We start from the raw sequence: 26,000 nt of genomic DNA on the forward strand, positions 1-26,000 counted from the left end.
ATTTTCTTGCTTTGTTGTTTTTGTGTATTTTCTTTTTGTTCAAAAGGTTTCACAAACAATACATAACCAACAACAATATATGGATAGTGGAATGTAAATTAAAACATATGTTCCAACAAAAAATGGGTGTGTGCATAGATAGTGGGGTTAAATTGTCAGTTATTAATTCAGTGCCTATTATGGAGCACTGTCTGATATTGCAGAAATCTTGTATTAAGAGATTGTTAGTCACTTATGCATTCCTTTCCTCTCGCACTTCAGGGGCCGGAGCCGTCATTCACACTCATTCCAAGTTTGCAGTCATGGCCACTCTCCTCTTTTCAGGGAAGGAGTTCCGTATCACTCACCAGGAGATGATCAAGGGAATCAAGAAAGGGACCACCGGAGGCTACTACAGGTACATGACCCACTGGCCCTGCCTGTTCTCAGACATTGTTCATCCCAGTGACGGCTCCTCCTCTTAGGCGGAGAAGCGTCGCCCCACTGCTCTCAGAGCAGGAAAAAGGAAAAATAAAATGATAATGACATGTTATTCTCATTTTTATTTTTCGTAGCTACGGGGCTGGGTTAGGGCTGGGCGGGCTGGTGTCACAGGGGGAGGAGTGGTTTGTGCACAATAAGTGCTCATGACTGTTGGACTGGCCGTCTTGGGCCGGCCAAACAGGCGCGCTGAGCATGTTCTCCACCAGGCTCTAATACACAGCCTGAGTGGAGCATATGCACTGGCTCCCAGTCCCTGTCTAAGCACCGATACACGGCGCTCAAACCAATCACAACGCTGCTGACAGCAGAATTGTGATTGGCTTACAAGAGCCTGTGTGCTTCCTGCTTCTGGGGCTCGTCAGTAAGCGCAGCACCGACAGAGGAGAGACGACGGCCATTAGGAGGTAAGTGATTTTTTTTGTTCTATTTTAGTTTTTTTCAATCCCCCGCCCTGCCACCCCCTTTCCCTGCCAGCTGCCACTGGTTGTTCCTGTGGCCCACTCCATGTCATCCTGTCACCTTCTCCATACAGTCTATCCTTGTCCTCAATGGTGTCTGGGACAATACAGTATCCGAGAGGAATGGACTATGAACAGGGTCAGAAGGGAGCGATGGTCTACCCTTGTCTTTCTGTAACATAGGGAGCAACAAGCCAGACTAAAAATGCCTGCAGTATTTAAGTTTTGTATGATTAATATTGCCCTATGCTGACAACATTGAATAGTTTTTTAAATGCTTTATATTTTTTCTAATTACATATACCGCTGCATTATTTTTCTGTATGTAAACCATCTACTAGAAAATGTTTGTTTCTAGTGCAAGTAAAGTGAACAACCCAACCACATATAATATATGATAAGACATCTATTCTTATAAAATTAAAGCAACATAAATCTTCAGTGACAGCCAGAAGAACAATCAGAAAACAGTAGGTGTAGAAAGAAAAGAAAAAAAGTAAGACATGCTAGACAAGTAATAGGAGGAAGACCAACTGTCTTCTGAAAGTAACTCGTTGATATTACTCCAAACCTCTATATATATATATATGTCTTCTTTGCATTTAGAATACATAATACATTCATATAGAGATATTTATAGTGGGCCTTCCATATAGACCTAACTGATTTAGATTTCTGAGATTTACTTTGCTTCAAGGTCTGGGGGATAAAACAGACGTTGTATTGAATGCTTTATACTTTTATTACTTTAAACTGCTAAACTCACTCATATTCTGAAAACCTTTGCCACCCACTCCCGAAACAGTTGTGAGATGACATGTGCAGCTGCTGTTGATCCAAACAGGTCTTTGTCAAACTCCATACTTCACCTGTCCTTGCAGGCGAGGCTGCTCAAGCCAGTGACTGCTCCTTTTGATACTTCAAGGGTCCACATTTTGCCTCTGTTTGGTATCAGTCACACATATTATAGCTAGGCCTGGGTGGGGAACTCTTCTCCGTTCCCGGGAGTTTTTTGCCTGCTTCCGCTCGCCTGCAATAAGTTGGCGAGCACGAGCTGCCACTCAAGTAGAATTCCGACTTTTACCCTGCATTAATTCAGTATTCTTTAAGGATTTGTGTCGTCAGCTCTTTCCTGATTTGGGTTGGGCAGTCCTCATGGACACAGGGATGTCTTTCATGCTTCTTGGTACACAAATGGAGATGTGCTGTTTAAAAAAAGAAAGAAAAAAACCCAACATTTTTGTACTTATTTGCCTCCAGTCTGATGGTGTCCTGGCAGTGGCTGTGCCGAGATCCATTATAGTTGGTGAGATTATAAAGCTAGGCAAGTATCACGGGTAGAGTTGGCTTTCTAGGCGATATAACTGGCTTTGACAATCATGACGGCCAGCAAGAGGCACTGGCTTTCCATCATGGCCGGATTTGCGTGGTTACATTACTTCTGAGCCTTGATGAGGCATGCTGCTGGGTATATTATGCCCATTAAGGAGGAAGTGTGGTGTCTGAGATCCCTTGGAGCAATAGGTTGCCACTAACCAGATGTTCAAGTGCGCAGCTTGAGTAGCAGTTCTTTTGTTGCTTTCTGGAAGAAACGGTATGAGTTGCTTTAATAGAAAGAGATGGCACTAAGCCATCTTGATTTCCTTGGTGATGTGTTCCTTAAAGGGTGAAGCCAACTTGGCAAATTTGGTAAATTCTTGATTAATTAAATTATTGGAGCTCACCACTCCACCCCGCTTTCCCTGGTGACCTTCCAGATTCAACATTCACATTTTTGTGAGATACCACAGCTTTACCTAAACTAGCTCTGAACTAGTGGCGTCCATGATTGGTTTTTACACAAAACCTGCATAGAGGTTCTGCACTTACTGTTTTACAACATATGGTAACAGTGGTAGCTCTGCATTCGGGTTTGTGTTTGAGTGCTCTATGCAGACTTTTGCCATTCATTTTAACAAGAGGTGAGAGCCTTTTCCTTTCCAGCCCCAACATCAAAGCACATGCTTTTGAAGAAAGGCAGTATTAAAAAACCTCAGGAGAAACCTGTTGCCCCAGTTGGGTCCTGGGTAGGTGCACTACCATGCAATAGTGCCTCAATGGGAGTCAATGAGGGAGTACAATTTAGCAATTAAATTAATTACACAAAACTCTTAGTCCCAATTTTTTGATTCAACGTAGTTATATTAACAATAGAAGCATAGATTTATACTTTACAAGGAATAAGAAGCAGCATCAACAATGCTTATTTAGTTGTGTACTAAGTGCAGAGAGAACACATTGTGCTTGTGTGAAAGTGTTTACACGGCGCAAGTGAAACACGTGAAGGGTATTCTTTGGGAAGTATTTGAAAACAACATTATGCCTGAACAGTTATTTTAAAAGACAAGCAATGAAAAGGTAATCATGGCATAATTAACAATCCCAAATAGAGGTTGACAGCGTTTCAACCTTCATTATTTGAGGTCATCATCAGGACAAAGGCACACGAGAAGGATGGTTGAAGAAAAGCAGCCAGGATTCTCTTTGGTCCATGACATAAGTACTGGAGAGTTGGCATGCATTCTTCAAAAAAACTTATAATAAGCGGGTGCATAAAAAAACCTTTTTCTCAAGTGTCTGTGAGACTCCCAGTTTTCTTTTTCCAAGAAAGGATGGTCAGTTTATCCCTTCTAACCCTGTCTACACGATTTTGAATGTTTGTTTCCCCTTCTCAGTGTGCTGTTCTGGTGTTAGGAAGATCTGTTTTGTGAGGCGTCTCACACTCGTACAGAGAAATCAACCTTATCCTCTCCCCTCCACCCTGTGTGAAAATGTGTCTGAGAGACATCTCCCATGAACATACCTTGATGAGGATCTGTTTGGGCTCCATGATCCCAGTTCTACCCTAGGCTTGGCATGTTGGCCTTCCTTGTCCCATATTACCATCAGTTCCTTCCTGTCTGAGACCGGCTGTCCTCATCATCCTCATGGGTGTCTTCTTCTGAGGGTGGGGTAGTTGAAGACCGTTTGAGCTCCTCATGCGCAGTCTTACGATTGAGGTCTTCTGTAAGGAGCTGTTGCTGAAGAGGTAGCCAGGAGCACTCATTGCATCTCATGCTAGTCTTGTGCCTCTCTTGTTCCTCCAGCACTGGCCTGTGCTTAGGTGCTCTCTTTCACTATTGTCCTGCCAACTCGGCAGCATGTCAGTAGCCCGGAGCTTCCCTTTTGGTGCTGGTTCATATTTTGGTTGGTCTGCATTCTCTTCTACTGCTCATGAATATCCTGAATATTCCTGATCGATCTAATCAAAGTTCACAGATCTGCGGATATGGAATATAGCCACAGATACAAAACCAGCTGCCAGAGTGAGTCCAAAGGAGCAGAGTCGCCTACATAAAGTGCGGTTATTTTCCTCCTCTTGAGGGATACCATGTTTTCCCTTTAGCTTAAGTTCGATAAAAAAGGTGTTCTTTCACCTCATCTTGCTCTTAAGTGACACCCAGAGAACTTCTAAAGTTTAGTAAGGCGACCTGCTCAATATAGCTACAGACATTTGGCAGGAGTCCCACTCTGACCTGGTGGTTTACAGAAAGCAGAGAATCGTTTCAACTTCATCTGGTCTTCAACAGGAGCAACTATTCTTCTTTGGCATAGTAAAGTCATTTACTGGCCCCGCAACAAAATACATCTGACCAGGCTGCATCCCATGACAATATGAATGTGTGTGAAATGCTGGTACCATGCATTTTTTTAAATGTGTAGAAGAACGAGGACGGACTGCCTACAGGTGCTAATCGAGTATAACTGCTCTCTGTTTAGTGAGAGTGTCTGTAAGGCAGTTTAAAACTCACTGGTGGCGGGGAGAATATTTGCTTTACTTCTCACTGTTTACTCTTATTCGCCCTCATCTGCTTCTCTCCCTCGATTTTGAGACAGAGAATAGACTAGTTCATGTTATTTGGACCTCTTTAATATTTTTCTGACCCAGAGTCGTGCAGCAGGGAGATGTATGTATTTATTTATTTATTTATTTCATTATTTTCTATAGCAGCAGTTCTGAACCTTTTGACCTCTGTGGACCCCCACTTAGTCACTAAATTGAATGCCGTGTCCCCGACTAAGTAAGGTCTATGATTTGATCCTCTAAACAATCCACAAAAATGCAGAAACAATTGCAACAAATAAATACACATATTATGGAATATTTTATTTAATTCACAAACAAGAATACAAAAATCTAAATAGTAATGGGCATGCTGGATTTAAAAAAAAATGTTTTTTTCCTTAAATGGGATTTGCTATTTGGATATAGGTGGCGGCTGTTGTTCTGAATTCTAAGAACCAATAAACAGATTTAAACCATAAAAGAGATTTGCTAGGCTCTAGCATATTTCTTTGTGTGTTTTGGCTCTTAAGGCTTTCTCTTAGTGTTGGTACATATCAGTGCTTCAGTTGAAGCCACTGGTTTTCCATACTAGAGTCTGTCTGCTGTACTTGCACTGCTCACACAAACCGAGGTAAGGATACTAACTTAATTTTGGATTCCAATTTCATATTCCTTCACATTTACAGAGGTTTCAGTCCTTTTAACTTTGCTTATTATGTATATATACTTTTTTCATCTGCTAATATCGTTCAATTTTCTAAACAATATGGACCCCTTCAGTAGGAGTCGTGGACCCCAAAGGTCCATGGACCACATGTTAAGAACCACTGTTCAAAAGCACTGTGCGGCTGAACTGGCCTTCGTGCAATCTAAATAAACTACTAGGATATGTAACAGCTAGGTTTGTACTTACCTGACAGTAGCTCTTTACTCAGTCTAAGAAGGCAAGTTACCTGGGCTGACTTCCTAAATTAGTACTAGGGCTGTACTAGAAAGTTGTTGCTATCCCAGACATTGACTAACTTTTCACTCTTGGATTTCAGGTTGAAGCCAGTCTCTATTTTTGAGTCCCCTTGGGTTCCTGAGATAGCGAGCAGGTCAACCGAGTAGATTGGAATCTTTGCTTGATTTGCCTTAATGTCAGGCATCCAATCAATAATTTAATTAATAGCGTGTATAGGTAGTCAATGTAGTTATTAGTCTCGGTCTTATGTAGTCATTTTTTTTTTTTAAGCTTTTATAAGTCTTGCTGTGGAGTGGAGGACAGCCTTCCGCGTGTTAGGGAAGACTGTGGTAGGCCAAATAATGAGGTATCGGACGTAGGTTGACAAAGGCATGTGCTGCAGCGTCCAGGTGTGTGGGGGATATGTGTTTAATCTTTTTGGCAGAGTGTGAGTGATTATTGGCAGCTTTTGCTATTTATATGTGCGACTGGATAGACTAGATTGGTTGTACACTCTAAATTTCAAAGCAAGTTATTTCGGTATCTCTGGCACACTGAGAGAATGGTTCTCAGGTTTGTGGTTGGTGACATGTATTTCCATCTCATGGTTATGCTGTTAAGTCTGAATTCAGCAACCACTGTATTCAGAAAATTGGTGGTAACCGTCGGGGGAGGATCTGTGTCCTAGAGCTTTTGGAACTAGGGAACAAGATTTGAATCCCAGCCTCAGCTCAACATCTTGTAGTTCTGGACACATCACTTAATCTCCCTATGCCTAAAAATGTGTAACGCCCGCTTCCCTTGTAACACGCTCTATACACCTTGAGCCAAACTATGCTATATAAAATTGCAAAAAAAGAAGCAGTTGCACATACATCCCTCGTTTTCTTGACAACTGTCCATTTCAAATGACTGATTGTAGTTCATATAGGGTGTCAACCTGGGCTTCGTGAAACTTCATGATCTGAGGTATCAACAGACTCGAACAACACATATTAACATCTAAGGAGCTGAGCGTGATTCGTGATGGATGCCTTCTTCCGACCTTGGCCTTCTCTTGTGAAATACCTTTCATGTACAGGCATGTTCCTGAAAGCTTTCACAGCTGCAGGGGGCAACGGTATGAAGCTAGTGTGACCTTGACTCCATAGTAATGATACATATGAGCAAGGGAAATTACATACAACTCAGGTCCTCTTCTCCATGGCGGAGATGCCGTATCCAAAACTTTGACTTTTGGACATTGATTTGAATTTAAAAAAATATTTTGTTAATGATAATTTGATTTAAGAAGTTACTACTGAATAATTTAAAGTTTGTAAAGGTTATACAAATTAAATGTCCATTAAGTACCCACTCTGGAATTACATGTAGTTTCTGGCCCCTGATAAGACTGAAGTTGCTGTTACCTGTCAATGTGTGGACCCAGAGAGAGAGTATGTTTAGAGTTTTTAACACTATTTTCTGCATAGACAGCAGCAGCCATTTTCAGTCTCAAGATACCAGACCAAATCCCTAAGGTGCCATGTTATAAAACTTGCACCCTCTTAGTACCAGATATGAATCTAATAATTTCATCTCAACTCCTTTCTGTGTCAATTTGCAGAAGCAGTGAAGTTGATCTAACATGGCCCCTCAGGTTCAGTGTGGAGCATCCGTGCCAGAATTTGATAAAGGCTCATTGCCTATCCTGGAGGTACGTAGGGCTTCTTCTGTGCCTGATCTACTGGAAGACCTAAGGAATACCAAGTTGGCTATATTTAAGGATTACATTTTAGTGATACTCTTTCAGTTGTTTTAATCGGTATCACTTTGGTACTCATCCTTTTGTGTAAAGTGTGATGGCGTTCCCAGGGCTATGCACACACAAAACTTCACACATAATGAATGCTTCTTTCGCTGGGCCCCTCTGAACTTTTGGAATGAAACTCTGGATAGGTTGTCTTTGTTTTGTGATCTGTACACTGGAGATATATTCCTCATCCATTACCCTTAGCGTACAAGGGGTGATTGTTAAAATCAAGTCCACCCCAGAAATACTTTATTTCCAAGAAATATTACATTGCCAATTCATAAAAGTAGATCATTTTATAGACCTAAAACAACAATGCATGGTTGCATCATTCAGCCATAACTGCTTATAATGATATGATTACAACTATAATAAACATTAAAATAAATTCTATCCAGATCCAAATTAATCAACAGCCTAGAGTCTCACATATGTTTAAAACATTTCACTAAAAATAGTTAGAATTTAACCAAAGAAAAACAGTTCATTATGCCCCAATCAGTATTTTAAAGCGCAGTACGCGTTTGACTAATATAAAGCAATACATTTAACCCCAATCAGGATTCCAAAGTGCAATATGCATAGCAGCTTATCACAACCTCCTATTAGGAGATCCTCTCATTTACTTGACATCACCTTACAAAGTATAAACACACCCATGCCGACCTGTTATTAAGACCCTAAGGGGAAGATACCCCTTCAGGGGTGATTCTTGTGCTTTACAAATTACAAATTTAAATTGCATTTAAATTATTTAAATTAAATTAAAATTAAGATACGACCAACTAAGTCTTTATGATTTTACACACATATTGGCCACAGGCAATAGCTACATCTCGGAATTCTAGACTATAAATCAACTCTAGTCTCGTATCCCTAGTTTGAATCCCACATTTTGTAAACACCGGGCGAAGTACCGTTTTCCTTGCCTCAATAAAGAATACACAATCCACAATAAATGGTTCCCTGAATATTTCCTACCTCTTAGAGGGGCACTGGCAATTTTTCTTAACAATCTCTGTTTTTGATCCATTAATACGCCACACACGATCAATTGCCCCCCTCAAGCGCAAGACTTTGTTACTCAAGCACTTGTCTAGGATATAATATAGGTATGGGAGCTTACTCAAGAACCTGCCAGATCTATTGTCTAGTTTTCAAAATCCTGACTGCTTTACATTTCCTGTCATCCAATTCTTTATTGCCATGGTGATTTCTTGGATTGACTTTGCAACACACTCTACCTGGAACTCCATACTGGTCTCCACAAAAAGCAGCAATTAGTTAAAAATCAGGCAGCTCGGCAGGTCTTCTGTCAGCCTCGACAATGCCACATTAAGCCTCTAATGAAAAAGCTTCACTGGCTTCCAGTAGCTCATAAAAGCGTTTTTAAAACAGCCTGCACTATTTTTAAAGCTCCACATGGTAAAAATCCTGCCTTTGTGTCCTCCAGGATGCAGCGCTACACTCCCAATCGCTGACTATGATCGGCTCACCAGAAATTAGTTTTGGTGCCAAGATATAAGAGGAAGAGACTTGGAGGGTCCAGCTTCTCCTTTCTGTCTCACCACACCTGGAATTCTACCCCTCCCGATATTAGATCATCTATCTGCGTGAGTTTTAGAAAACTCTTAAAAACCCGGCTGTTCCAACATGCTTATGTTTAAACCTGGAGTTCAGTTCCTGTCGTTACCCTAGCACCAATAGATCTTATGGTGAATGTGTGCGGTATAAATGGCCTATAACATAACATTTTGCTCTATATATCGCCTCGCAGACCCCAGTGTAATAGGAATTCTACTTGTTTTTCAATGCAATACCTCCAAGTCTCAGTAACCTTCTTACTTGTGTAAAAAAAGGGTGAAGTACCAGTAAGTACAAGGTATGTAGCTTGTGCTATAGGTACATACCTACTATAAATGCTCTGCATTCCAGCCATCTAGTTTTGGGCCCAGATGTTAGTAGGTTGTTTTTCTTTGAAAACGTCTTTCGGGTCACTGGATGTACTTTGACTCCTCCCTTAGTGGGCTACGTGCATGTACACTAACACTATGTTGGTTATTTTTTCATCATCTGGTTCAGACTTATACCATTGAGGCTCAGAGATTCGACATGTCTCACAAGTGTTGTCGGGCCAACTCGGTGTGAATTCCACATTGAGCAACTGGAACAATATGTCCACACTCAACAGCTTTTAGTCTCAATGGGATTTTCATTAAACGCCATCGTAGGCCAATGCCCAGAGATCTAGCCCCGCATGCTGGTGCCCAGTGTCCTCCAAGAGTCTTGAATCCCCTTCATCGAGCTTCAGCAGAAGCAAATGTGTATCCTTAAAAGGTGATGGAATGGGCACCCTTTTAGTTCTTCCTCTGGTGCTATTCCAATTTTCTTGCCTTCTTCTCTAAAAAGGCCTGAAGGCCTGGGCTCTGGGCACGCCGCAAGGTGGACCAACAGTCTTCGTCTGTTACCCCTGACATCTTAGACGGACAGGAGCCCTTCGCTACCAAGGAAGGTTGGGACACTGTTGCCTCTGGCATCCCACCGTGCCCAGTCCAGAGGTCATCTCCTCCTGAGTCTCCATTCAGGGGCATGAAGAAGAAGTCCTACCGGCACCCAGAAGTAGTGGTTCTCGAATGAAGGCCCCGTCCAGGGCCATAAGCATGTTTGGCTCCGACACTCACTTAATCTGATGTAGAGCACTACTTCAGAAAGAGTTGTGTGTTAAACCCACCCTGTGCACAAAAGACTGCCACCTCCTATGCCTCCACTGTCTACCAAAAGTTGGCCATGTGCTTCATCCTTGAGAAAAAGGACTTGCCCTTAGAGACACTGTCTAAATCTGAGCTGATAGTGCAGTTCCTGTCTATACTTAAAATCTTGCCTCAATCTGCCACTGAGACATTCGAAGAGCCCATAAAGGCAAGGGTAGTAATACCAGGTGTGGAGAAAAAGTATGAGCAGTTCCCCAGTGACCATTAAGGACCGTGTTCCCCTCACTTTCTGGTGGACCATAAAACGGGACTCTGCTTAGCCTAAAGGTGATGGTCCTCCACCTGATAAAGAGAACAAACTGATGGATGTGGAAGGCAACATGGTGACCATAGATGCATTTACATACTGGCATAAACCCAACTCTGTTGAGCTGTTCTCCAACACTAACAGAGTTCAGGAATAGGAGATAGTATGTGAAGGCAAAACCATGCTTAATGCTGATATCCATTGTACCCTCAATGCAGCGCACACAACCTCTTCAGCTGTTAATACCACAGTCCTCCTCAGATGACATTCCTGACTCCACCTCTCTGGATTTCAACCTATAATCCAATGACATCTCTTCAACCTCCTCTTTGAACACCAGATTGATGAAATGCCCGAAAAGATTAAGAAGGGCACAGATATTGGAAACGTCTTGAGTGCCCTGCAAACTCCAGCTGCTAGGGGCTCTTTTTGGAGGGAACAGTCTAGAGGAGGAGCTAATGCCGCTTAACTGAACCAACCTCACTCAGAAGCAACAGTCGTCTTTCTATTAGCAGGTGGGAAGTGGTTCCACCTGAGCATCAACAGAGGCCACAGCACTAAGGGGGTGAGGGTGGGGTAGAGGGGTTTGAAGCTACTCCAGTAAAGAAGCCTCTACCTCCAAACACTGACTAGCCCTAACTCTATCCCGCAACAACTTGACAGACCTCCTCAGTAGGACACATCAACAAATCCACAAATCCTCCTGAAAGTCCTACTCACTCACTACCAGCGTTCGGCACCCCACAGATAGATCTGTTCTCCACCCCCAACAATTTTAAATGCCCAACCTCCACCTCCAAGTACCCACCCTCAAAGTTGAAGGGCAATACTCTACGGGTCAGGGATATTTGTCTATTCTTCTCCTCCTCTCCCACTCCCTCTGTATGTGGCAAGGAAGATGCAGCAAACACCCCACATCTCATTGCTCCCGGTTGGGTCAAGCAGCTTTGGAATTCTTCACTCCTCGAGATGTTAATCATCCCCAGGAGAAGGCTGGACGCTTTCACGCTGAACCAGTGCCAGATCAGTCACCCAGACAGCTCAACCTAGCGGTGTGGCACCTGAGGTCTTAATGCTTGGCTATCTTTATCTCCTGCTGGAGTAATGACTTTCCTGCGAGAAGCGTGAAAACCTACTAAGCTGGACTGTTATGCTGCAAATTGGGAGAGGTTTGTCACTGTTGCATCCCCAAACAGCTTGACCCACTGAAGCCCAATTTCCAGGATAGCATTTGTTACCTTTTGTCAGGCCTTATCTACACTTCCATAGCTACACCTAGCTGCATTTGCCGTCTAAGTACAAAATAGGTTAACATGGTTCCTTATTCACGGTTTTCTGTCATAAAAGCATTTGTGGAGGGCATTAAGAGGATCATACCATTCAGGTTGCCTCCTTCCCCTGCATTGAATCTTAATGTAGTGCTCACCAGGTTCATGGGTGCCCCTTTTGAACTTGGAAAGTCTTCCTTTTTGTTTATTTACCCTCACACACCCTAGTGGTGCCATGCTTCATCATCGGGTCACCCCGACGCCTAAAAGTCGGGGTGGGCTCAACCACAGTGTTGGGAGCTCTTGTTAGAAGTTTTTGACCTGGGGGGCTGAATAAGTTAAAATACCTCAGATAGATCCCCGGTATCCCTTTATTCTTGGGTCTATCTGGGTAACTAAAAAACAAATATTGGGTCTTATTGGGAGTCTTATGGTCCTAAGACCCTAGTGCCAACATGTTTCAGTCCTATAGTGGCCGTTAAGGTCCTGGACTTTCTTCAGGGCAAGGTTGGGCCTCCCTAGGAGACAGGAAAGATGGGAGTTCCCTATCCTGTACGTGGTGCAAGGGCAGAGTAGCTGCTCCTTGTTTAAGTCATTGATTATTTATCAATAGTGTGTTAAACTCCATCCAATTCTTGAATGGTTTCTGTATCTCAGGGGACCGTAAAGCATCTAGGGGTAGCTCTATAGTCAAACCTTCGTCAAGAGTCCTGCCCCGTGTGCACACCTACTTGGCTTCGGTTCGGGAACCGAAGCCAAATAGGTGTGCACACGGGGCAGGACTCTTGACGAAGGTTTGATTATAGAGCTACCCCTAGATGCTTTACGGTCCCCTGAGATACAGAAACCATTCAAGAATTGGATGGAGTTTAACACACTATTGATAAATAATCAATGACTTAAACAAGGAGCAGCTACTCTGCCCTTGCACCACGTACAGGATAGGGAACTCCCATCTTTCCTGTCTCCTAGGGAGGCCCAACCTTGCCCTGAAGAAAGTCCAGGACCTTAACGGCCACTATAGGACTGAAACATGTTGGCACTAGGGTCTTAGGACCATAAGACTCCCAATAAGACCCAATATTTGTTTTTTAGTTACCCAGATAGACCCAAGAATAAAGGGATACCGGGGATCTATCTGAGGTATTTTAACTTATTCAGCCCCCAGGTCAAAAACTTCTAACAAGAGCTCCCAACACTGTGGTTGAGCCCACCCCGACTTTTAGGCGTCGGGGTGACCCGATGATGAAGCATGACACCACTAGGGTGTGTGAGGGTAAATAAACAAAAAGGAAGACTTTCCTTGCTCAGCTTACGGTGAAGATAGAAGCATTTACCTTATCTAAATCCTTCACATCTCTCCCCACTGAAGTGCACCCATATCAACCATGGTTGATTTGTTAGAGTAATTTAAGTGATTAATTGACTATAAATAGGAGGAGTTACTCTAACTCTGTAACCTCTCTACCCTTCCAGGTATTGAAAAAAAGTTTTTTTCATCTAACCTTTAATGTGTACATATGCCCCTTTTGAACCACTGCACTCTTTCCCCTTTATAGGTCCTCTCATGGAATGTGTCTTTCCTCGTAGCCATGACTTCCCTGAAAAGCAGCAGTGAGCTGCAGGCACGTACCCTGCGAAAGCCTTTCATTCAGGTCCACAGGGGCAGTGATGTTCTCAGAACAAATCCTAAATTCCTCCCCAAAGTAGTATCCCAGTTTCACCTCATTCACACTATAGAGCTCCCATTCTTCTTTCCATAGCTGGGAGAGCCCATTATACCCAAGTGGTTTAATGGACCCTTGTACTATGTTGACCAGGACTAAGCCCTTCCGCAAGTCTGACCAGTTCTTTGTAGACTTTACATAAATCCCACAAGGGCCATTCCATCTGAAAGGCTGGCACTTCTAGGTCCGTAGTCAAGTGCACCCAGTCCTGCTACCCTAAAGTGTAACAGACCTTCCTCTACTACCCAGGGCACACACCCCGTGTTAAAAACAAAAAAAGCATTATCATAGCCAATAGGTCTCGCCTTAAGTACCTCATAATTGTTTATCCATGCAGCTGATTATTATGGGTGCTACAACATCAACTGTTACTTCACGAGGAGTAGGCTAAAATGACAACACCTAACCAACACGCTGAATAAACGAGTAATTTCTAGGCAAGCGCACCAGCGCCCCGCATAGGGTATAAACATTGCAATACAACAGTCAAGATAAGAAAACATGGGGGGATGTGAGAATTCGAGACTCTCCCACACTTTCCTGCCACAATCGCAAGTCTGCCACAAAATAGTTGGATAGAACGTAACTCATAACTTCACAGGCAACATCAAATTTCTTCACACAACGGCCACAATACAAATATTGCAGAAAATATCAATGAGCACTAGCCAGACAACCTTGGGTCCTGACTTTTAAAACCAATATTTTAACAAAGCTGAATTATTAAACATGACCTAATGAAGACATGCAATTTAAAAATGCCTCTATGTTAAAGTGAACATCTATTCTATACTAATGAGGCATGTCCGTGAACTGCAGCCTAACATGCACGGACAGTTTTTGATATTTTCTTCTACGGTAGCGAAAAAGTAATAACTTATTATGTCCCTGTGCCTGAAGTGCCTGGTAGTGAAATAGCAGTGCCTATAAATTCTCTCTCATGGTAGGAAAGAAAGGGTTAAAGAAAGGTTAAACAGTTTTGTTCTCATAGTGCATATTGATGTTGAGTTACAGCGGAATGGCCAAGGTGTGTATTTGTCATTGCCATAGGCACAGTGTATTATTTGAGTCGGTTCTTAGTAGGCGTAATCGTGCACCAGCATTTAATGCGTGTGCAGATTTACAAGAAAAATGCATAGTGTGTATGTGAGTGTATGTGTTCAAATGTGTGCTGAGTGATTTGGCTATATCAGTGAATATGCTTTGTGATTTAATCAGTGGCCATCAAGCTGAAATCCAGAAACAAAGAAGTTGTGATACACTGTCGGATATCCATTCCACCAGTAAGAAGGATGATGGGATAACTGTAGCCAGAAAGAGATGCAACAGTGGAACTGAAGGCTTTCAGAAGTGGTGAGGATATTTAAATGGTCCCATTCCAGAGGTGGTGTTAGAAATGAGGTTTCTGGTTGGCTAGGTATGCACCTGAGCTATCTAGAACCCAGCACTCTAGTCAGAGCAAGTAAGTTACAAACCAAACTTAACCTGTGCTCACCCTCTGGTAGCTTGGCGCAGAATAGGCATGCTTATAATCCGAGGCAATGTGTAAAGGGTTTGCACAACACACTCACCACAGTGACACGATGAATACGCCACAAAAGATACTCCGCACAGTGTTCTGTAAAATGTATAAAATATATTGTACAAAGCACAAGACAAACAGTATGAACCAATAATTATTTTGTCAACTAGGCAATTGTCAAACATCACAATGAATGCAATAAGAGAAAGGCCTATATCTTGCACACGTCATGAGACCACTATTACTGTGCACCCTTTCAGTCTCTGAAATAGTACTTGTTATCCTGGTAATGCAAATGGCAAAACCGTATACAACATATTACCAGAACATATACTGCAAGGACTGAGAGGGCATTCGTTACTCCGATAGCTCAATAACCAACACGATATGTATCATAATATTAGTGAATGTTTAGAGCATGAATTGCAGCAGACTGGAAATCACATCCTCTGTCTCTAGAAACATGAACTATGAAATATTCTCATAAGAACTGAGGTGCGGTGCATCAGCACCCTCTTGGACGTTCTACAGTAATTTCCTTAATGGTGGCACGATCCTTAGCGGAGGCCTCCTTTGACGCCCACACCGTAGTACCACCAGTTGGCAAGTATAAGCACCCCCAAGTATGACTCATAGGACAGGGGGCACTCGCACACTGTATGGTCATGATCGGGGACCTCGGTTTGCCCCCACGTGCAAATCCTACAGAGCGGCTGCCCGCAAATCCGCTGTGCAGCTGCAGGAACACAGAGTGTCCACAACGGAGAGTGGGGAAGCTTAGGCAGGACCTCAGATGCCCGATCTCCTGCTTTCTGCCCTCAGAAGCAGGGGAGGCATCACCCATGGCAATCAAGCCACTCGCTGGGAAGCACGGTACGGCAAGACCTCCTCGGTCTCCACAGTATTCCATAGTACCTTCCACCTTTCGGGCATACAGCTTGCTGCTGCAGGGGGAAGCCTACAGCACGGGCCTCTGAGCAGTGTAATTACAGCGGCAGCCCGACTCGTGGACTCCAGTCACCCCGTCTCTCGCAGTGGTTGGATTAACCCGGGGGAGTGGGTGTTCCTGACGGTCGTTATTGTCACTCCAGATAGGGAGGTTGAGCTACGGGACTGCCCTCATCTATCTAAGTATAACCCCCCCCCCCCCCCCCCCGGGGGGCCGTACAGGGCAACCATATGGCGATTCCTCGCAGGAGTCAAGGAGCACCTACCATGCGCTCCTTAAATTCAGACGTACTGGGTGAGGATAAAACGCTCACCGCGCTAGTTTGAAAATGACTGCTAGGGCCAGACTTAAAGGACCACAGCCAATTCTGGGGCCGCCATCAGTCCTAGGAGAACACTTGGGAGGGACACCAAACAGTCAGCAGTAGGTAGGAAGACCAGCACAACAAAACCAGTAGTTCTAATGGCGATCTCTCCTGACCCCACCACCGTGCCTTAGTAGAACAGGGTCAGAGAGCAGGTGGCAGCAGGGTAGCAAACAGAAAAGTGATCCAGTGAGTCCTTTAGGCCACTCAGCAAGTATCAGGCAGCAGGGCAACAGCAAAAGAGCAGTCCTGGTGAGTCCTTTGAGCAGCACAGCAGTCCTTCTGACAAGTTTGTTTCCAGTTTCAAAAGTGCTCTGAAAACATTGTGTCAGAGCCCCTGTACAGATAAAGTAAGCCAATGCCAAATTGTCTTTGGGCTAGTGGGAACTTCAAAGGAAACCTTAGAAGTGCACAACACTCCCTTTCAACCCCAGCCCTAGCTCCGGGGAAAATCAGCCCTTTGTGTGAGGGGCAGTACACAGCCTATACAAATGTAAAGTGTGAAAGCCCCTTTCTCTCCCAGCCCTCGAACACCATCAGTATGCAGATGAATGCAAATGTAACCCTGTCACACCCAACCCTTCATGTGTGATGGCTGACTAGTAAGTATGCACAAATTGTAGCTGTCACCCAGGCCGAGACATGAATTGGAGTCAGGCTGCAAAGCTTAAAGAGTCATAAGCACAGAGAAATGCCCACTTTCGAAAAGTAGCCTTTCAAAAATAGTCATGTAAAATTCATTTACACCAGTAAGCAGCCTTCATCGCTACCATTCTAAACATACCAAACATGGCAACGCCACTCCTTTCAGATCAGGAATTACCACTTAAACATATTTAAGGGAACATCCAAAGCTCGCCTGTGAGAGGAGTAGGTCTCACAGTGGTGAGAAACAAGAGAGGCTGTTTGTCACTACCAGGACATGCAGGGGAGCAGAGACTGAGAGTGACCGTCTGCATTCCAGACAGTCTCTCACGTCCTGACTCAAATCCCTCAGAATGTGGAGGATCGTGATCAAAATGAAATTATGGTGTGCAGCAGGTGAACTAAGAGACTTATGGAAGCAGGGCTCTATGAATCAGAGGTGGTCAGTTCTTTTTCTACGACACAATACGTCATGGTGTCGGTGGCTGCTTTCAAAGACTTCCTCTCCAGTAGAAGTACGAGTTTCATGGCCATATACACCAAAAACGGGAAGCATAGTGAGGCCGAGTATGTATGAGCTGCTATCTGACCCAGAATAGATGCAAACAGCAAAGCACATTTTTATGTGGGCCGCCTGGAATAAATGCATCCGTTTCATTTTCAGCTCTGTCGGCCATTGGGCCTTCTTCACTTTCCATCTGAAGAGGATTATGTGTGTTATTGTACATAACACTGAAAGAGAAAGCCCTTACATAAATAACATGTTTTTAATGCAGAACTTTAAACAGCACTTCTGCCGTCTCTCAGAACTTCACACATGAGAAGGTAAGCTTTCTCTGTTGTTTCAACATCGTGTTCTACTCACGGAGTCACCATGCCGACTCTGAGTGTTGCAACAGTAAAACAGATCTTTGTGATAAAGGTGGTAGACATTCTGCAGCTGGTATTATTAGTGCTCAGAACACACCAGCAGAAATAATATTGATGATAAAGTAGACCTTCCCAACTTTATCCAATGCATTGTACATAGTGCGCAAAGCTAAAATTACACTGTAGATGCACACAGATATAACACCATTGAAACCAGTGTCCATGAAATGCTCACACATGGAAGTTTCTCTCAACTGATGGAAGTTTCTCTCAGCAGTGATTTACTTTTGTACTAATTAGTCTAGGCAGTGTCCTAAGACGTATTCAACCTTCAACTAGCCCGCCTTCTCAAAATTAAAGTTCTACTAATTTACATAAACTACCAATGCATTTCGTTCGCCCACTGATTTACTTTCTGGCCAACTATAAAATAGCTAATAATCTCCTTTATTATTAATGATTATTTAATTTCAGCATGCGCAATGAGCTCATTAACTTCTAGACGCCTAGCCTTTAGTACTCATAAAATGTACCCTGCATCCCAGTGGGATATCCCGGCTTTTGGCTGTTTGAATTTAAGAGGAAAGATTGCATTCTGTGCTAATTTGCTATGGGTGGTAAAGATGCCTCTTGTGTTCAAATGCCTGTGTGTGGCACAAGCTTTCCTCAAATTATCTGATCTCCAACTAGGTCAGGTGGAGGCCATTGAGACCACACAGGGTTCACGGATCCCGCACATCAGGTATTGACGGTGCTCGGATTTTAAAAGCCAGGGAAAGACATTCTGTTTCCTGATCCTAAGTCCTCATGCAGGGGTAAGCCCACTGTAGCAAAACAAGCATTGAAAGAGAAGACCAACTACTGCTGTCTCCCGTAAATAAAACAAGCTGAGGTACGAATGTATCCACTTTCGCGTGGGAATTTTTTCCCTTTCTTTCACCATGGATGAAAGTTAGGCGCACGCCTGAGAGCAGCAACAGTCAGGACTTTAGCGGGAGAGAGGCCTGGCCTGTTTAGGTGGAAAGACGGTTCTAAAATGAAAAGCGAGGACACGGAGCATGCGCAGTACAGCGAGGTCCGGCTCTATGAAGGAAAAGAAAGCCAGGCTGAAATAAAAGTGTCCACCATGTAGAAAAGTTAGGCGCATGGCTGAAACATAATATAAAAGGTGCACGTCCTCCAAAATCACACACACTACCTCAAGAATTACAACCCTGTTTGCAGAAAGTTGGAGCTCAGAGCGCTGAAAAGAACTTAAAATACAAGCAGGTATGGCACCTAAGATGTATACAGGCAAACGATAATAGGAGCAGGAAACCAAGAAAAAAATAGTCCCTTAACAACAGATAAATGATCAAAGTGTAAAGGTACAGTACTTGGTCGTTGCTCCATGGGAGGAAACAAAAGACAAAAAAAAGAAACAAAGAAGAAGGATTGACCACTAGTAAGCAAGGATTTTTAAAAGACACTGAAACAAACAAATGAAAAGCAGTGGGCGGACTGTCAGCCCACAAAGAAGTATATACAAAGTTTATACAACAGGTCTCGAAAGCTCCACCTGAAAAAGTGCTAGCATGGCCTTTTATGGTTATATTCCACAGCTGTCAAAATGCGGTCATTTGGTCAATGCCACACCTGTTTTCCAAACAGTATTGTGTGGACAATTTAACCCTCAAGCAAGCTATGATTGGCTAAACTGTCTTTAGGACTCTATATTAGACTACTGCATTATCCACACACTAGCCACAGCTTTTGGAAGATACTGCTTTACAGTCTGTGCAGAGCAAGTGTTTCTACCAAAAGTGAAAAATGTTACCCTGTGAGTTTCATTTCATAGTATGTAGTGCTGTGGATTTACATGCACCCACTCTCCTTTCCGCAAGGATGCATTTGTTGCATATCTTTTATTTTATTATGTGGTTGACACCGCACTATACTCATGGCGCACCATGCTACATTAACTCGCCACTCCATACATACACTCACCTGCTGTGTCAAACCAGTCTAACATGGAGTCAGTGCACATGCGCATTATCCACTAAGGGAAGAGTCACAGTGCACTTGTGACTCAAAATACTTAGATGGAGAAAAACAATCTACAAATGCCTGAGCCCAACACTAGAAGGCAGGAGTATGCACAGTATGTAAATCTTGATCCGATGCTTACAGGACAAGTAACATTTTCTTTATCCACCCTAATCATATGGGCAGTCGCAGTCACTGGGGCCCTTTTCTATGTCCAATCTCCTCTTCAGAAACAAGTATTTAAGTGGCAAAAATCATGCAAAGATATATTAATCCATTTACAAAAGGCAGAACATTTCTCTATGAATCTAAAGAGGTTTTTACTATTTTTCATAAAGTTAAAAAAGACCCACTCAAGTTTAGCATAATAGCATCTTTAAAAAAAAAACCTGTATCGCTAGTTGGTGATCTTGTTGGCAAAACAATCCTCAACATTAACATTCACAGTCCAGTTGTGAGCTTGCCCGTTTCATGTCCCTGTGTAAGAGATGAAGAAGCCTACCCTACCTCGATTGAAGTATATGGAAGCTGCGATCCTGCATGTGAAACCATCTACTAGTAAAGGGAATTGCATGATTGACCTTGTTTATTTGTTGATCCCAATGATTAATAAAATAAGTCACGCCTGTTTCACCAAGCACATCTGGATTAATCCACTAATTAAAAAAGAGCCCTTGATCCCTCTCTCTAAGCCTCTCAATCTTCTGAGCCTCGCCCTCCCACTTCCCACCCAAATCTTGGTATCACTGTCAGCAAGTTTAGTATGCCATCAGCAAGTTGGGTGCTTCTAGTGGGCCCTTCCCTATTCCACCGAATACAAACTCCGCTCCACTTGGCTGGCGTTTGTGTTTCTGGTTCCCTTGCCTCATGATTTAGTATTCTTTATTGCAGCACTAGTGCAGTGCATTACAAATGTGTGTAAAACAAAATAATAAAGCATTGGGTACTGGAATCTCCTCTTAAATGAATAGCTTGATACCGCTTTGTGGAGACCTACAAAATACCCTTCCTAATGCTTCGTTACTAGCCTGTCCTTTACTTTTCTTTTGAAAAGTTCTAAGCCGAGCTTTAGTTTTGGCAGTCCTGGGTGTTCCAGGTGTTTGAGATCATTGGGGCACCTCCATCGCTCAACCGAAACAGCATTTTTGCCAGCAGAGAATTCAGTGTAAGCCACTAATCTTGTTTGTGTATCTTCGCTTATGTGCCAAGTAAATAGACACACTCACGTCCTGTTTGCTTTGGGTCCTGGTGTCTGTTGGACAGGCCAGCTATTTTAAAAACAGCAGGAACTGCAGCACGCCCAGGTGTGTGCTGTCTTAGTTAGTTCAAATTTAATCGGGATAGCACAGCAGGCAGAGCTGTAGCTTTGTGGCGCCACTTGTTCATCCTTCAGTTTCTTTCATACAAGCACTGCCCACTGAAATCTTTGATTTAAAAAAATATACATTCTCTTGGTTTCCAACAGCATTCACCACTTCTCTGCTTCCACAGCAACTTTAAATCAGCTCAAACTTGCAAGAGTTAATTTTATATAGATCTGTGTATAGCACTAAATTGTAGTCTATAATCATTTTGTTTCACTCTTTCTGCTATGTGAAAAAACTGTGTTCCAAATGCTGTGAGCCAAAAGCCAATACCAAGTGTGTCCAGTAAATATGTTTCTATTCAAGTATCTTGTACTACTAAGGAAATCCAAATTATTTTGATGATTGCCTTATTAAGAATGCTGTGAAGGGGTGCGATGCCACAAGAAACGTTTGGAGCAATTAAGTGGTGAGCCCTCTAATATACATTTTTGGAACGTATGGGTTAGTGAGCACGGATGTGACAAGAGACCATTAGTGAAGGTGGGTAGCATAATGATGACATAATGGTTTACTGATGATGGTGGCCAGATACTCATGAGGAAGTATTGGTCACAGTGGAACTGGACACCAGTGCTGTGAGCAAATTGGTGAAGGTATATGAGTTGTTGATGTAATGAGATTATTGGAACAGGTGAGTGGGGCAATGATATCATAAACATTAAGACCGGTGAGAATTCTAGTGCTAAAAGACAATGGAAAAGGTTTGTGTGATGCTAATGCTGGGAAGTAGTTGAAAAAGGTGGATCTGGCAGTGACGTCATAGAGATTTGACGAAAGGGGTGGTGGTGGTGCAAATCATTGGTGAAACTGGTGTTTGGTGCTGATTTCTCAAGAAATGACAGAAGTTAAATGAGAAACTTGTGGCACATGAGATGTTTCGAATAAGATAGGTAGAGACAGTGTTATCACTGAGAAGGTGGTTAGGAAATAAAGATCTTACAAGTAGTTATTTGGATAGTTGGGCAGAGTGCTGATTTTAAATTTTTACTGGGGAGGGTCATTGTGAACTTCAATATCCCTAGTAAAGTGGTAACAACATGGACCCAGGGCCTGTAAAGTAAATGCTACCAGTGGGCCTGCAGCACTTGTGCACCACCTTACGCAACCTTTTAAAACAAGCACACAGCTGTTGCAACCTGTGCGCAGTTTTCAATTGCCAGTTCGACCTGGCAAAATACACCTGCCAGGCCTAAAACTCAATTTTCTAAACATATGGTACTCCTAGGATAGGCCTTAAACCACATATAGGGCATGATGGAATGTATTTAAAAGGCTGGGCATACACTTTTAAGTAATACATGCCCAGTAGTGAAAAACTACCAAATTCATTTTTCACTACTGGGAGGCCTACCTCTCCCATTGGATAGCATTGGCTTACCTTATTACATTTAATAAGTGATAACTTTTATTTGGAAACAGCTAGAATTGTCATGTTTGGTCTCAAAAGAATTGGAATTTTAACTCCTCTTTAATGGTAAAGTTGGCATTTTCTTATTCTAACCATTTTGTGCCTCCAGCCGGGGTCCTGGATCACATGACTGTGATTAGAGTGGCAGTTGGCCTTTGTGTATTCCTCCCAGACAGTGATATAAAGGGGGGGGGGCTATGTGGAGGCAAGATGGGAGAGGCAGAGCTGTTCCCTGCCCTACTTACATTTCAAAGGAGCTGCCTCAGCACATTTTCAAAGAACTTAACACCAATCTTTTGTCACTCTACACCTCTTGGAATCCAAGGCATGGAGGAAGGAAATTCCAGAACCAACTGTGGGGAGGAGGGAGCTCTGGAGGTTTCTTCAGCTTCACAGCTGGCACAAGATATAGACATAGTATCCTCAGACCCACTCTTCAGTTCACCCTTAGACTTGTGGGGGAATCCCTAGAAGGAATACCTTGTACATCAGAGGACTGCCCTTCTGCTTGAAGCCTACTCTGTACCAAAGAGAACTGCCCTGTTGCTTGAAGCTTACCTTGTACTTTCAAAGGACTGCCCTGCTTCTCCTTGATCCCAGGACTACCAGAGTGACTCCAAGGGTCTGGTGGCTGACCTTCTGTTCTGTACTACAGGTTCAGAACAAGCTTTAGAGGCCTCCCTGGAACTGCCCAGCTGACATGCTGCAACTGGACCTGCAGTGATCTCCTTATCATCAAGGGGTACCTTCCCAGGTCCTAGACTCCTTGACTGACATGAAGTTTTGGGTTCTTTGCAATTGCAAACAGGCTTGTACGCGCCAAGATCTCACGAAGGCCACCAACACAAAGCTGCAGTGATCCCAATTCTGCGCTACAGTAACCACCAGCGACGACCACGAACTCTGCACTTTGCACTACAGCACGGACAGCCCACGGTGAGCACCAATGCGAAGCTCCAGCCATGATCGTCTGCGACGCTTGACAGGATCTTCGTGTTACAGTGACGACCATCCGCAACACTCTCCTCGCGGCCTCCTTCACAGTGAACTGGACTCTTCACTCCAGACTCTGAAAATTTAACGTTTTCAGTAAGACTAATCTTGTCCCTGTATCCAGCCTGCGCTCCACCGCAGTCAGACTGAACTTGTTACTTTCACCCAGTCTAGCCCGACCATATGACTGCAAGGGGCCCTATGTGCTTTTATACGCTCTACTTATCTAAATCTTTGAAATTGCATATCTTTTGTTTGATTTTTGTCACTCTGATATCATTTTATTTATTAAATTTTCTCCTATTTTTCGAACTTGGTGTGAGTTTTTCTTGTGTTGTGTTTTCACTTTATTACAGTTTGTGTGCTGAATTAAATGCTTAAGACATTGCCTCTAAGTTAAGCCTGCATGCTTTTGTGCCAAGCTACCAGAGTTGAGCACATGTTGATTTAGTGACTTTGTGGTTCACTCTGACAGGGATTGTGGTTGTTCCATGAGAAGGGTCATCACCCCCCTCAATCAAAAACCCAATTCCCTACTACATTTATTCCACAAAAGATTATTGAAGAAGTTATGTTCTGGCACTGATACCACAAGATAATTGGTGAAGGTGTCTAAGCATTAATGTCACTAGTGATATTGGAGAATGTAGATAGATAGGCAATGATACTGCAAAATATATGGCGAAAGTGAGTGAGGGCATTAATATCAAAGAAGATAAATACTAATATACTTGGGGGCACTGATGCCACATGAATATTTGTGCAAATGGGTTTGGAATACTTCTGTCACAAGGACTCATTCACATTAATTTCTCAAGGGATTACTGGAGCCGTTGATTGTGGATGCTGATGTGCCAAGGTGTGTTTTGAGACGACGAAGGGAACCTTTATGCCATTAGTGATTATCGGTAAAGGTGGACAGTCTCTTATGTCTTGAGTAGTATCTAGTTGTCCATGGATTCATTTACGATTTCTTTTTTTTTTTTTTGCCCCAAATGTCTAGGACAATAATGTACCAAAGAGACAGATTGGAAGGGCCCCATGTCAGACTAAACCACATAAATGATGCAATACAAAAGAGCAGGTGTGATTGGGCTCCCTCGTTAGGTGGGAGACAGTGGCAGTGAAATCCGGAAACGTAATCCCCATCTGTCAAGTAGTGATATGTACATTTTCCATTCTTCATAAAATATTATCTCTTTTGGTTTGATAAATTTCCCTACAAGCCCACATGGAATAAGGCCACAGCAATTCCTGACACAAGTTTCAAACACAATTGTATCGTGGTTCATAAATGAACAAAGCACGTGATAAAAGCGAAACTAAAATCCACCAAAACTGTTAGATGACATGAGATTAGGTTACCATTTTAGGCAGACAGTGTTCCAGGTGAAATACATCAGTCTAATATGGAAAATATTTTGTCTGCTCAGGTTTACGTGGTGAATCGGACTAGTGACTGACTCCACCCAGTCCTTCAGGGACTCCAGCAACGCTGCCAGTGATAGGCTGCCCAAGTCTCTCTGCACATTACTCTCCCTGAATTTTTTAATACTTAGAGACTGCCTCCTGAAACTTGCCCTATCTCCCTCACCAAAAAAAGGCGTACCATCATCTCACTCCTTTAACATGTGGTGAACATGGGTGTGCATGACCTGTACTCTTGCCCATAGAGAGCTGTATATGAATTTAATTGTAATAATGATGTATGATGGGTTGAAAAAACAATGTAAATAATAAAGTAGTGTCTCTCTCTTCCTCACCCCCTTCCAGCGTTCTAAACGTTCTACTTTACATTGATCATAGAGTCCTATTTTTCTTTTAGGTATGATGACATGTTGGTGGTCCCAATTATTGAAAATACTCCTGAGGAGAAAGATCTGAAGTTTCGGATGGTACAAGCAATGATTGACTATCCCGACTCTTGTGCGGTCTTAGTCCGCCGGCATGGAGTCTATGTTTGGGGAGACACTTGGGAGAAAGCCAAAATCATGTGAGTATCTGTTATTGGGTAGAATGCCATGATAGTAAGTAAGAGTGGGAAGCAAGTTTGGTTTAATAGTTGTTTCCCGAGTAGATCGGTCACCTTAGTCCAAACCAACAGCCTGAAGTCTGTCCATGAACATCAACCCTTAGCGGTAACCATAAATCAGAACATCAGAGCCTAAAACTTCAAACCCACGTGTCCAAGATTAAACACCTTAACCCCTAAACGTAAGCTTATTCATCAAGGCTAAGCATAAACATGTGAGATGTAGTTTAAACTGCTACGCCCAACTACTTACTCTCTTGTAGGAGATACA

The 26,000-nt window shown here is 43.0% G+C and overlaps 1 protein-coding gene across 13 annotated transcripts in view; it reads left to right on the top strand.

Moving 5' to 3' along the window:
• The window catches only part of APIP (APAF1 interacting protein), a 205,371-nt gene that overhangs the window by 174,805 nt on the left and 4,566 nt on the right, over window positions 1–26,000 (top strand). For 10 of the 13 annotated variants that reach the window (XM_085643503.1, XM_085643499.1, XM_085643498.1 and 7 more), the window contains 3 exons: window positions 262–397; window positions 7,356–7,445; window positions 25,523–25,690. In XM_085643503.1, the coding sequence (XP_085499629.1) occupies window positions 262–397; window positions 7,356–7,445; window positions 25,523–25,690 (394 nt within the window). The remainder of the gene's footprint in view (window positions 1–261; window positions 398–7,355; window positions 7,446–25,522; window positions 25,691–26,000) is intronic. The other 3 variants (XM_085643500.1, XM_085643509.1, XM_085643508.1) reach the window with 1 other exon arrangement.

Source organism: Triturus cristatus, chromosome 3_1, assembly GCF_964204655.1.
Source record: "Triturus cristatus chromosome 3_1, aTriCri1.1, whole genome shotgun sequence".
Classification (NCBI taxonomy): domain Eukaryota; kingdom Metazoa; phylum Chordata; class Amphibia; order Caudata; family Salamandridae; genus Triturus; species Triturus cristatus.